At 34.1% G+C, this 14,022-nt stretch overlaps 1 protein-coding gene across 10 annotated transcripts in view; it reads left to right on the forward strand.

Annotated features, from left to right (window-relative positions):
* The window catches only part of LOC124957848 (zwei Ig domain protein zig-8), a 195,643-nt gene that overhangs the window by 152,186 nt on the left and 29,435 nt on the right, over nucleotides 1-14,022 (forward strand). For all 10 annotated transcript variants that reach the window (XM_047515274.1, XM_047515272.1, XM_047515266.1 and 7 more), the window contains one exon: nucleotides 13,678-13,812. In XM_047515274.1, coding sequence (XP_047371230.1) covers nucleotides 13,678-13,812 — 135 coding nt within the window. The remainder of the gene's footprint in view (nucleotides 1-13,677; nucleotides 13,813-14,022) is intronic.

Raw genomic sequence — 14,022 nt, forward strand, 5'->3', positions numbered from 1 at the left:
GTAGCATCGTAAATCTCTATTAAGAAATATTTTTTGGACGTTAGGGGTGTGGTCCTCTCGTTCTTTTCATGAAATCAACGCCAACACCCCGAAACCACCGAAAGCACCGCTAATCGGCCTTTAGACGTCAGCAACGGGCAGGATTGGATTATTAAATTCCGACGGTGGAATATTGATCTGTAGAATAGCTATTGTTCGCCGAGAGCAATGGAGCTCGATAACACCGCGTAGTAGGCGAATGGAAAGTGCGTCGTGAATTAGAGGATTAGTCCGCATCGCGTGCTCCGGACAGCCTTGTAAATAATATCTTCGTGATATAACTAAATGGCTCGATTTCGAAGTGCACAATTCAACGTCAAAGATTTTTCCGAGGTCGACATTATTTTTTCTAAACACGATAAGGAAGCTATAAAACGTAATCATCATTTTTCAAATAAAATAGAGGGAGAGTTTTTTTTTTTTCACAGAAACCTTTATCTCCTTTTTTTTATTTCCTTCCTTATTCCAGTTTGGATAAATGCAATGTCGTTCTATAAAAACGAAGAAAGAATGAATGAACGTTGGTTAAAGAAATGAATGGATTTAATGGTATTAATTAAACCAAGGACGTTCCTCTTCTAACGTTATTTATTGTTCGTCTCGATGGCAATCTTCGAAGGTACCGAGATCTTTTAAAATTTCATTTCATTCAATAAAATAATTACATTATCTTCGAAAAATCTATACTTAAGTTGTGAATATTCTAAGCTATCCATCAGAAGAACGATATTTTCTCGTGTCCGAGTATTTGTCAACGAACTTCCTCCGTAACTACTTCGTTAAACGCCTTGAAAGGGCTGTCTCTCTCTGTCTCTCTCTCTCTCTCTCTCTCTCTCTCTCTCTCTCTCTCTCTCTCTCGTAAATTCCTATTTGCCAACTCCGTTTTATTTGCTTTGAACGAACGTCGACATTTGAGGTCTAACCGCTAGTGAGAAAGGTGCATACGATTCGACTTAAAATTTATTTTCTCTTTGGCGCCGAGAATGACTTTCTGTAATAAATTTTGTTTAACGATTTAGTCGAGGAACGACCGTAGGCTGTCTTTTTCTTTTTTCATAAATTTTAACGAGAACGACGTTAACGATGGTAGGAGGAAGAGGAGAACCTTCTTGAAACCGAACGTCATTCGCTTGCACATGTAATAAGGCTGGTCGACGTCTGGGCGCCGTGGCGCACGCCATCTCATTAATATAGATACCCTTTGATGAGTAGTCGACCGTTTCTACGATGGATCCTTGAAACCGTACTAGCGGGTTAACACATTTGCCTGTTTAGTACTACCTTCTCAGTTGGTATGTCTATATAGATATGTATATATGTATGTATGTATGTATGTATGTATGTATATATGTACGTATGTATATTTACTACAAACTACATCGCAATTTCCCGTCGAAGAAGGAACGTGCGTATCCGCCGTAAACGAAATCGAATCGATAGTGGAAGGTTAAATTTCGTTTCGGTGGCAGCTGTAACGTGTAATTAAAAGTATTCTACGACTTGAAAGGATAGAAAAAAAAAAAAACGTTACTCGAATTAGAAGACACGTTCACTTTGTTGCATTTGGAGAAAGAAGATTGAAAAAGAAGAAGAACGATGGAAGTTTAGATTTTCAAAGAAAACTTCTCATTCAATAATACCCTCTTCTACATTGGATTAAAAAATAACAATAAATATCTATACTTTGTTCGATCGTAAGATATATTTCGAAATTATTTCCTTTATTCTTGATATATTCATTTGTTACAACAATTTGTAAAATGATAGCTTTGAAGAGAAACACGTTTCAAATATTATTCGATGAAAAGTAGAAATTCGTATTGTCGGCGAAAAGATGCATGATACTAATTTAGAAAGGCAAATATGCAATGGCCATTACTTAAAAGTCTATAAATGAGATAATTTTTAGAATTTAAGAATTTCTTTTTAACATTTTTAACAATTCTTTACATGTCGAAAAAGTGAAAAGTTTAAAAAAATGAAGAAAAAAGAAGAAAAGAAAAAAAAGGGAAAAAGAAAAAAGAAGATAGAAAAGGAAGAAAAAAAAATCGATGTTTTGAAAGAAAAAAAAAAAAAAAAAAAAAAAAAGAAAAAAAGAAAAAAAAAATAGAAAAGAAAGAAAAAGAAAAATCGATGTTTTGAAAGTTCTAAACTACTAGAGTCTTCTTCCCTTAACGGAATTTATTAAAACTATAATGCATACGAAACGTATACGATTTACGAGTAGAACTTTATCTTCTGTGAATTAATAATTGAATCAATGTAGGAAGAACCGATATAGACATGGTTATACATCTTTGCATGTACGAGCGAATATATCTACGTGCACGATGCTCATGAAAATCGTATTATCTCGAAACGTACATACCTATAATTAGTATCTATTTATTTCATATTACATAGTAAAGATTTCTATCGTAGTACGTCCTATTGTTTCCTTAAACAAAACAAGAGACAAGTATTTTGCATAGGCATCATCCATACGGATAGAATAAAGCTCACAATAGAAATTACATAAACAGCAATCTTCTTAAACTTTCTATTCTTCTGTCTAGAATTGTTACACCGAAACAATATATAGTACGGTGCGAAATACCATTCGACTAAATTCGTATCGTCGAATAGTCGTTAAACTGCGAAACTCTTACGGAAAAGAAGCAATCCTTTTTTTTTTTTTTTTTTTTCTTTTCTCTTTCTCTTCTTCTCATTTTCCCCTTTTTCCTTTTCTTTTTCTTCTAAAACTCGAAGCTACGAATATATACCTTTAGCCGAAGTAAGACATTGGAAACGAAATGCAAGGGGCTGTTATTCTCTGGGCATTACCCGAGAGCACTCACGAGTTAATGTGTCTCCGCAAGGCTGTATACACGTACACACCTACGTAAAATAAAAATCGAAGATATCCCTTGTGAGATGAGAGACAGGGGTAGCAATAAGAGGGAGAGAATAAAAGGACGAACAAAGACAGTAATGGCGTACGGAGACGATGATGGGGGAGAAAAAAAAAAGGAGAAAGAGAGAGAGAGAGAAAGTGAAAGAGAGAGAGAGAGAGAGAGAGTAAGAGAGAGAGACAATAAGATAGAAAAAGAAAGAGAGATAATTAATAACCGCTGAGTGATTAAAACGACTCGTCGTTTAATTTAAAACGGACCTTCTTTTTGACTGAAAAACAAGATACAAGCTCGATGATAAAAGTTTACACGCGGAATCACATCGGGAAAAGACTTTTCATCCATCGAAAAAGAATCTATTACCGTTGAGCTTCGGGAAATTATTATACAGATTAGAGACCCCGAACTCGGCTTGGAAATAAAGTTGCGCGAAAGCTCATTAAAATACGGAAAGAAAAGTGTCATATACTTTTCTATGAACTTTGCTCTCCGGCGGCATCCAAATACAAATGCTGTCGAGAACGTGTAGTAGTAAAATAACGGGAGAAATACATGGAACTGCAGAAGTAAGAAGAAAAGAGAGAGAGAGAGAGAGTGAGTGAGAGAGACGGTTAAGTAATTGTGAAAGTTCGAGACAGTTAAAATGGAGAGGAAAGTAGAAAATAGAGAGTCGAAGGAAGAATATCGCTATGAAGAAATTTTCTGAAATAAAAAAGAGAAAAAAAAAGAAAAAGAAGAAAAAAAAATGGAGGGAAAAAAGCAAATTAGGATCTTGAAAGACGTCTCTTTATATATGTGCATCTATCTACGTATACATATGTTTGTGTTAAGACAGTATCGAAGACTAAATAAAATACGTCATTATATCGACTACCATCTCGACTGCACTTAAGGGTCTGCATTTTTTACAATGCAGTCAAACATAACAATACTTATGCATTATACTTCGAAAAATTGACTCGTTGAATTTCCATCTAATTACGATGGAATAAAAAACATCTTTGTACGATCGAAATCCAATTTTCAAAAGAGCACTCGCGCGAGACTTTAGAAACTCGAAGAAAAGAGAAAGAAAAAAACAAAAATAAAGACAAAGAGAAAGAAAGAGAGAGAGGGAGAGAGAGAGAGAGAGAGACCCTTAAACTTTCCCAAGGGACGAAAAACGTAAAGAGCAACGATGTTTCCGATGAAATGGGATCGATCTCAACGAATCGGTTAGCGAACATGTACTTACACAGCTAGGACAAAATTGCTTGTCAGAGAAATTTATTTTCAACGAGAGGAAAATTTCGAATGTTATTCGCTATTTACTAGTATCTCCCTTTAAATCGACTCGTCTTATCCGTTTCATATATTGAATGGTATAGTTCGACTTTTACTTCCTCGAAGATGACAAATGTATCTATATTCTCAAACTAAAGAAATTATTTATCAAATTACTTTTATAAATATATCGCATCATTTGAGTAATTCCAATATGATTATATATATATATATATATATGTATATCAATAGCTCATAAGTACGTATATTCATTTATACATTCCAAATACACGTCTACACATATATTTACTATAGCCATTTCCACCGAATGAGATATACTTCCATAATAATAATTCATTATCACTTCCGCCTCGACTCAATTCAAGTTTAGTACTTGGATATTAACTTATGCGAGTTAAGATCGTGACTTGCTGGACCAAGAGAAAACTGGGTCAAATGACGATAGAAAGTTGATTGTTATTTTACGAATAATGAAACTAATGAAAACATATAGATGATTTATTGATGATTACAAGGGAAAAGATATAAGAAATAAATCTTTGATAATGAAAGAAAATAATTTAACGAAGAAAAACATCGATAGATATATATATATATATATATATACATACACGCATATACACATACAAATATATATACACATACACACATACACATATCGTAATCCGATATAGGTATGATCGAACGTGCGTCGAATATCGAAACGAATGTAAGACGAACGGAAACTTAAAGCAAACAACTTCCTGAGTTACGATTTCGCAAGGAAGTTCGTGGTATCTTGTTGATGTGAACATTCAATCCCACATGTCGTACACAATACGTCTCTCTTTATGCAAGCAAAGGAAAAGCTCGTTATTCTCGCATTTGCAGCTGTACAATTTGTGATCATAGAGAGACCGGTGTATGCCGGCTTGCTAATGAGCAACGAACCGATATTGCCTGGCTTAGACCAAGGATTACCTTCTCGAAAACGCTCGAGAAGTCTTTACAACCGAGGAGTGCCGTGTAAAATTCGCACTGAGATCTGAATACGCGTTATTATGACCTGTTTTGTAACGAGGAACGAGATGTAAACTTTACGTCACCGTCGACGATAACGACGACGACGAAGAAAAATTTGAAATTAAGAATATGTACGAACGATCGCAAATAAAATGATATAAAATAGAAAAAGGATACATTTAAAAGAAAAAAAAAAAAAAAAAATCATTTTTATCGTAATTTTCGAATGAATAAGAGATATCGTACTATAAATAAATATTTAAATAATAAATGATAATTCATGATAAATGCGACAGTGTCCTCATTCTGGTATAAAGTTCATGTAAAGCAAAGTTCGGCTAGAATTAAAATAGTTATCCAATAAATCTTGCTTTTTTTCACGTAAATGTTATCCTGTATTAAACCTTTCTACGTATTAAACCGATATTTATTGAAATTAAAATTCTTTGAATTAAAATATTTACTCGTATTAATAACTTTGAAAATTGTACGTTCGAATAAAACAAAGTAAAACAAGAATGGTTCAATGCTCAAAATAACAATATTTTTCAACTCATATTGAAAAGTTCAGTTAGAGTCTCGTAAAATTAGATAACAATTAATAAATTTATTCTCTTCGAATAGGTCATACAAAAAATAGTATTATTCTTTTTTAATTCGGTGTAAATTAACACGACGAAAATTTCTATAACTTGTGATACTAAACTTATAATTTCATAAAAGTATAACGACATAGTCGCCAAATTATTTTGTCTGCTATCGTTCGTTGATTTAAGCGTGAAAATATTCATTTCGAGAAGAAACTGACGTTCGGTGACACCTTTTATTTATTTACAATGTTTATTGAGGAATGCAAAAAATTATTAGAAAGTTAATGGAGAAATTTATATATATATAAAGGGATCCAAAAGATATACCATCGTTTAAAACATTTCTACAAAAAAGATCTACTATCTTAACAAAGGAATCGTAATCATAGTAATAACAATCTTCTAGTTCTATGTTCTACGTTCTACGACAAACCGAACTAACATTAACACGAATTTAATTGATCTAACTCAAGAGAATCACCATCCTGGGATTCGATCCTTCGGGGAAAAGGAAAATGCTTTGCTGAGCGTTCTCTCTTAAAGCCCCACCGAACTGTACGAAATCCTATCTCGCTTTCCACTAACGATCCCATTGGCGCTTCGAGCTACTGGAAGAGTTTCTCTAACGAGTGACACACACTCTTCATAGCAGTTCCCATATCTAAAGAAAGAAAGGGATAGAAATAGATAGAGATAGAAAACGAGGACCGAACGAAAATCAATTTTATTTCCTACCTCAATCCTTTCTTTCATTTATTTCTCCTTGCACCATCGTTAAACGTACACCCGCCTAGTGAAATACTATATCTCAAATACTCGATCGATATCCAACTTCTCATCCAACTTTCCGAACGATTAATAAAGTCTAAAAATAAATCCTACATGATCCTTTTTTCAGCCTTTCGTTCATCGACCGATTATCCATCCTTATTGTTCGTAATAATTAAGCAGCACTGTAATTACGAGCAAAATGCAATCCGTAGAAGCAACCGTGTACCACTTCTTTCAACCACAAATAACAGTGAGTACCACCTTAACGGGTTACGTGTACCGTAAGTAATGAATAAGTGGAGTCAAGGGTGGATCCCCTTTCATATTTGTGTCGTACCTTACCACCTGCCGTTTTACTTCATCCTCGTATAGCTTGGCACGCATCGAGGTTTATGCGCATGGAAACTGCAGTCTATCTATCTTACTCTCTCTCCCTCTCTGTCTCTTCCTTCTTTTTCTCTCTTTATCTTTATCTCTCTCTCTTTCTCTCTCTCTCTCTCTCTCTCTCTCTCCCTCACTCTCTCTCTCTTTCTCTCTGTCTCTGTCTCTGTCTCTGTTTCCACGATATCCTAAACGAAGACAAAAAAAAAGGAAAGAACTCATTACAAGCGAACCTTTTATACTTCGCCTTCATTGTCGCTAGCTATTTCTCTTGAGACGTTTTCACCTTCACGTATATATGCAATACGACGAGCTGAAATTATCGTGAGCTAGATTCGGTGATCGATCGGGACCAACCATACGTATGTATATATATATACGTATGATATTTCTATTTCTCTCTCTCTCTCTCTCTCTCTCACTCACTCTTTCTCTCTCTTTCTCTCTCTAGTATAGAATTTCCATAATACTTCTCGTCTCGATCGAAAGCATCCAAACGTATTATTATTATCACCATTATTATTGTCGACATACGGAAGGAACGATTTTTATCACCGACTGTACTAGGTCATATGACCAACCATTATTCTCCTTGCTATTTGGTCATAGTCGAGGTTCTTTATTACGGCGGTCAAAGAAAGTGGGAGAAAAAAGAGATAGAAACTTTTACGAAAGCCAGTTCTGTTTCTCACATGTCTCAATATTATAACTATTAATAATAGTAGTAATAGTGAAGGATATACCGGTCATAGTTTACTTCGGACAATATCGTCTCTCGTTATCGTACACGCATCATTTGACGTCGTCATATCCCGAAATATTACGTTCATTGCCGTAGATGAGGCGTAACAAACCGACAGCCACAAATTACAACCCTCGTTGGCCGAGTTGGATGTAAGCTTGCCAGCAACTCGGCACTAAGTGGTGTAACAGAAGACATAATAAGGGGATAATCCTACAAAACGGATTATGTTAAGCGGGAGAAACGAGCTTGTTTACGCGAGGGTTGCCACCGTGTGGGCCACAGATCGCGAGCCTTCTACGTGTTTCCGTACGAGTAGTATTTTCCCCTCTTCCCTCCCCCCCCCTCTCTCTTCCTCTCTCTTGTCTTTTTCAGTAGAAAAAGCGTCACCAGTCATAAGAATGCTTTAGAGAAAATGGGGAAAGTAGGTGAGATTGTATGCTATACTACCACACGAGCCGTTCGATAAACAAAAAAAAGAGATACCTTCGTTTTTTTCCTTTTTTGACCTAAAACTTTCCTTACCGTCGTAAAAGAGATAGAACTTCTCTTTTTTTCTCTCTCTTCTTCTTTCTTTCTCCCTCTCTCTTTTTTTTTTTCTTTCGTTATTCTAGAAACTACAACTATACGAGAATTTAATGACCGGATTACTCCAAAATCAGAGGATTAGTTCTATTTATCTTTATTTAGGAGCTTTCTTAAATCCATTTTCGTCTTTTATTTGTCCATTTAATGTAACTCGCGAGTTTAATGATAATTAACGAAAAATTCGATTTTTCACAAAAACGATCCTACTAAGCGGATCATCGGAAAAATCAGATTACACTAAACCAAATGGAAAGACTCGTTTGCAAACAAAACGAAAAGCGTCGCTTTTATGCTCGCTGCCAAATGATAGAAGCGTCATCCGACAAAAGTATTATGGTTCATCGATGAGATGCTCTGATTGGACGCGTCGACACATATATGATGCGATCGAATAAGGGTGCTGACGATAGATATGTATTTATGTATATAATACCTATATACATATACATATATATATATATATATATATATATAAAACTGCTTACTATGTATGAATTCTAAAATAATCAAATTGATGCACACAAACATGACAATAAAACCAACGGATTCAGGGCTTTACGTTCGTTTATTTATAAAGAATTGTGGCAGAACTTACTTATTCCGGCGGTCATGTAATTATGCAACTTCAAGCATATTCAAAATTTCAATTCCGAATGGTCGCACGATTCTCGGGATTAAACGAAACTTTGTGAAAAGGGGACGACACGTTTAAAGTTAAAAGTTATCATCGGATAGAAACGTGTACGTCACCTCTTGACATTACATTGAATAAAACAGCAGGCACAGATGTTGAAACAACGTTTTCGATTAAACGATAAACATTAAGTAAAACCGAATTCCGTTGAATTTTGCCGAATATAACTGAACAAACAAACAAACGAAAAACAGGAAGAACCGCAGTGGAAGACAAATAGCCAGACATTTATGAAACATATAGACTTTGCCGTGATGCGATCTCGCGTAGATTGAAAATTTTAAAATAAATGAATTTATAGAAATCGTAACGTTTACCGGGGCATAGCGTAAATATTTGCACGAGCTAACCATTTGTCATTTTGTATGTAAAAAGGAAAAATAAAATTTCATTTTAAAATAAACGAAATTATAGATGAAACGAATTTTTCTAAAGGATATTTCCCAAAAATTATCAGACAAAATTTTCGATAACTCGATTTTATACTTTATATTCATCAAAGACGTGATAGCTTGAATAGTATTATAAAGTAATCGATCTCACGCGAAGACGTTGAATATGTACGCGAGCAAATATTAATGCAGTACGGAATTGTCGGGAAAATTATTAGACCCGTTGACGATCGTTCGGATCGTAAGAATCGTAAATTGCTTCGATTTTGCTTGGCCCATAAATCGAATAAATTATTTGAAAAGTATTTTGCATTTAAACGAACACGGCTGAACGCTAACGAAGCAATGTGAAAATTTACAATTTTTTATTTGTAATTTAGCATAAAATCATATAAAAATGTATTATCTTGTTTGGCATCGAGTAATCGATAACAAAACGAAAGCTCATGCCCTTCTTAATTATTTTTTTGGGATTATAAAGTCGTTTAAAATATTGAATTAAATGACAATGAATATATGTATATGAGATTAATCGAAAGAAAACGAAGCACAAAGGATCAAACAAAAATAATCAAATATGATAGAGATTAAGATTTATAAACATTAGATTCATTACAATATATCAAAATCCTTGGATCTACGAACTTTAGCGAATATGGTATGGCGCATTGTTAAGTTCACCACATCGACTATAGTTGTATAATAATAAAATATATATTCAATACATGGAATAGTTTTACTACATAGCTTATGTGGTGATTAATTAGACTTTGGGAGAAAGTATACTTGCATCACTTCCATAACAAATGATTTTGCAATTTCATTTAACAACGAAACCTATATTAACCAAAACATATGGATACTTTAATATCTGAACTGAATTGTGAATTGTTTTGTGAACAATTCACAATTCATATTCATAATTCATAATCAAAATCAAAAATCACAAATCACAGAACACGGAACATTGAACACAGAACGCAAAACACAGAATATAGAATACAAAAACATGGAACACAGAACACAGAAAACAGTGCACGGAACACAAAGAATAGCTTAAACTTATATAGCTTATCGAGATTAAGGTATGCCAAGGATTTCTCAATTGCTCGAATAGTTATGTTATCTCTCAACGTTTCTCTGAATAACGAATTGTTTTATGAGGAATGGTATTCACAAAAGAGGGTAACAGCCAACGCGTAGAAGGAACTAGGAGGAATAATTGAAGTTAAAACGAGCAACTTCGCCATGACCTCCTCAGAACTCCCAATTAGTTATAATTTTTAACTTTAATATAGCATATAAATATAGAGACACATATACACATATACACACACCTATTCACGAAATCAGCACGATCCATGATGGCCTTAAACTTTTTTTTTTTTCTTTTTTTTACTTACACGCAAGTCGTCACGCAATATATTTTTTATAATTCTTCTTGGAGAAAAAATATAAAAATGTCGTAAAACTATATGCATATATTTGTTATAATATTCAGACAAAGATTAAAACCATTGCATTTAATAATGCAAAGCCAAAACTTTAGTGCAACGTTAATGTACGCACAAACTCTTATTTCAATTTTGCAGTTACGCGGATATCAAAATCTAACGTTCCCCTTAAGGGATGCGCCAACTTTTGGACTTTCTAGGACTGCAATGTACCTAGTTGCCAACACGTTAACCGACTTTCACGTATATTTTCATGAGTTAAATTCATTTTACTCCGAGAGTTATGCTATGTTGAATACAAAATTAACATACATAGGTCTAATTGAGATCTGTGAGTGAGAGTTATAAAATGGAATAAAGTACGGTCAAATTTGATCAAAAGAAAAGTATGGCATGCAATGATTTTACTAGAAAATAATTTTAAAATTCACTTTGTGAAATTTGCGAAACCAATTTTCTTCGTTTAATCTAAAATGTTGTGATCTAATTATTAAAATACGCCAATGTAACGTATGATTCGAAATAATAATATTTCAATTTAGAATTGGATAATAATTGCTTTCACAAAAAAAAAGAAAAAGAAAAAAAAGAAAAGAAAAAAGAAAAAAGAAAAGAGAAAAGGAAATAGATTTCGTCGAATTCTTAAAAAAGTTGGTTGGATAAAAGAGGAATATTTAAAAATTCAAGGATTAAGACGAGTTAACCGGAAAGCCTTTGAACTCTCTACGATGGAGTATTCAAAGTTCAATCTATTCTAATAGGCTGCACTTTGGGTTAAACCGCTTCGAGGCAATACCCAAGCTTGCCTACGTCTGCTACGTGCCTTGTTCGAGATGGTGCAATTTACTCACATACGTTTAGAGAACATCGATGTTAGGCGAGAAAGTTTAACCAAAACGTGAATAGTTGTTGAAGTCCAATGTAAGAAACAATTTGATAGCTCGAATGTACGTATATAACTAAGTACGTATATATATATTATATATATATATATATATAAATATATATACGAATAAAATAAACGAGATTTTCAATCGATAAGTTTTTCTTCTTTCTCATGTCGACGAGACGAGCATTTAACCATAACGATCCACCTCGGAGGTAAATTATCACGCACGTACGAAACAGTCCGTGTGATTAACGAGATTACGCTTAGCGACCATGGCGAGTTGCTAGCCGAGCGAGTTCTTCCTGACGTTTTCATGACGATGAACACGACCATGAGGATGACGAATGAAAAGCAAAGAAAAAAATAACAAGAAGAGAAAGGATACGAAAATGAAGAAAAAAAAAAACAAAAAAAAAGGAAAACAGAAAAATGGGAAAATAAAGAGAGAGAAAAAAGAAGAAGTTGACATTTTGTAACTGTGTTATGTTATGTTCCTCTTAACCAACCCCTTGTTTCATTAATTTCTAAAAATGGCATCACCGGATTTCAACTATATTTCTCGTGGTTTTCACTTCGGTGAGATAATGAATCTGAAGAATGCACCATAAGTCAAGAAAGTTTGCGGTAGTCGCCATCCTTCCCTCATTGCGTGTTCTCTTACTAGTACGACGATACAATTTACAAACTTATAATACTTTTTTATATGCCCGTAGCTTTGAAACTGTTGTCCCGAAAGGAACTTCCTTTAGTATCGTTCTCTCCATCTTAGAGATTAATATCGAAAGTACGATCGGTTCGTAAGCGAGCGTTTTACTTTTTTAAGTTAAACATCTTTTTTTTTTTTTTTTTTTTCTTTCTTTTAATCCTTCACATTCTCCATCTAGACTTCTTGTTTGTTCTTCATCAAAATTACGATGAATATCGAATTGTGGATATAACTTAAGATTCGATCTTAAAATTAAATGAAAAGAAAAAAAAAAAGAAAGAGAGAAAAGTTAAAATGTTTTATTTATTTTTATCCAACGGCCCTGATTGCGCAAAGTTCATTAAAAATGCATTTTAATTAAATAAACGTACAATCAAGTTTCACGCACGTCCTATGTACTATCTACATTCTCTATATATTGAAGTCTCGTGCATAATTACGTAGATAATAAAGTTAGGACATAACCAAGAACGTAAAAGCGTGTAAAATGGGAAACATGTTGTTCGAAGTCAAAACTTAAAAAATAAATATATGTTTTTTTTTCACGTGAAAGTTGACTTTACGCGAAACGCATACACCATTAAAGACCATTCATCCGAGATTTTCGTCACTTCTTAAAAATGTTAAACAGCTATTCTATTTTTCTTTTTTTTTTTTCTCTATTCTTTTGTTTTCTTTTTTTTTCTTTCTCTTTCTCTTTCTAAACTTTCCTTTCTCTTATTTTTCGTCATTCTCTTTCCCGTTGAATAACATTTATTGCGGATATATTACACCGATAACCGGAGGCACCACCTTTCAACGCTCTTTAATCTTTAAAGTAATATGCATTTTTATGATATAAATATGAAATTTACGCGCGTCTGCCTTGCAAACGATATTACCGTGGTCGTTAATATCACACAGGCACATTATTCCTATGAAATTTTCTGGCTTAACCGTAGAAGAGAAAGCGTGATGGCAGATAAGATCGACCCTTTTACGAAAGTTGATACATAAATCTACGCTAACTTCGAAATGATATATCGTTCGTTCTTCCTCTAATCGGCGTGAAATAGATCGTCGCTTCTAACAAAGCTGAATTTCCGAGACAAACAAGGCGAAAGTTATTAAAACTTGAGTAGCGAAGTTAATGAGGTCACGAACGTAGAAAGATGAGGTGTGCCTACCGATCGTAAGACGATCGAGGGTTCGAAAGATAATATACCTCTATCTTTGCTTCAGTGATTAACGAGTTTGTATATTTATGTGTTTCAGGTCTCGAGGAGTACAGGGATACTGTCACACTTCGTCAATCTAAACATAGTGATACCAGAGGCATTTATATTAGGAAGCGACGAGCATCACGTCGACGTAGGGTCCATCATAAATCTCGTATGCATAATAGAAAAGGTAGGATTATCATCAGACTCTTCATTTGATCCTATATTCGAGTTGGAGTGTGCAATTAGATCAGGACTAATCTTCTCTCTCTCTCTCTCTCTTTCTCTCTCTCTTTCTCTCTCTCTCTCTCTCTTTCTCTCTTTCTCTCTCTCTCTCTTCCTGTTCTCACTTTCGGACTTATTAAATAGACATGCATAAACATACCAACCACGATTCTTT

This window comes from Vespa velutina, chromosome 2, assembly GCF_912470025.1.
Source record: "Vespa velutina chromosome 2, iVesVel2.1, whole genome shotgun sequence".
NCBI lineage: Eukaryota > Metazoa > Arthropoda > Insecta > Hymenoptera > Vespidae > Vespa > Vespa velutina.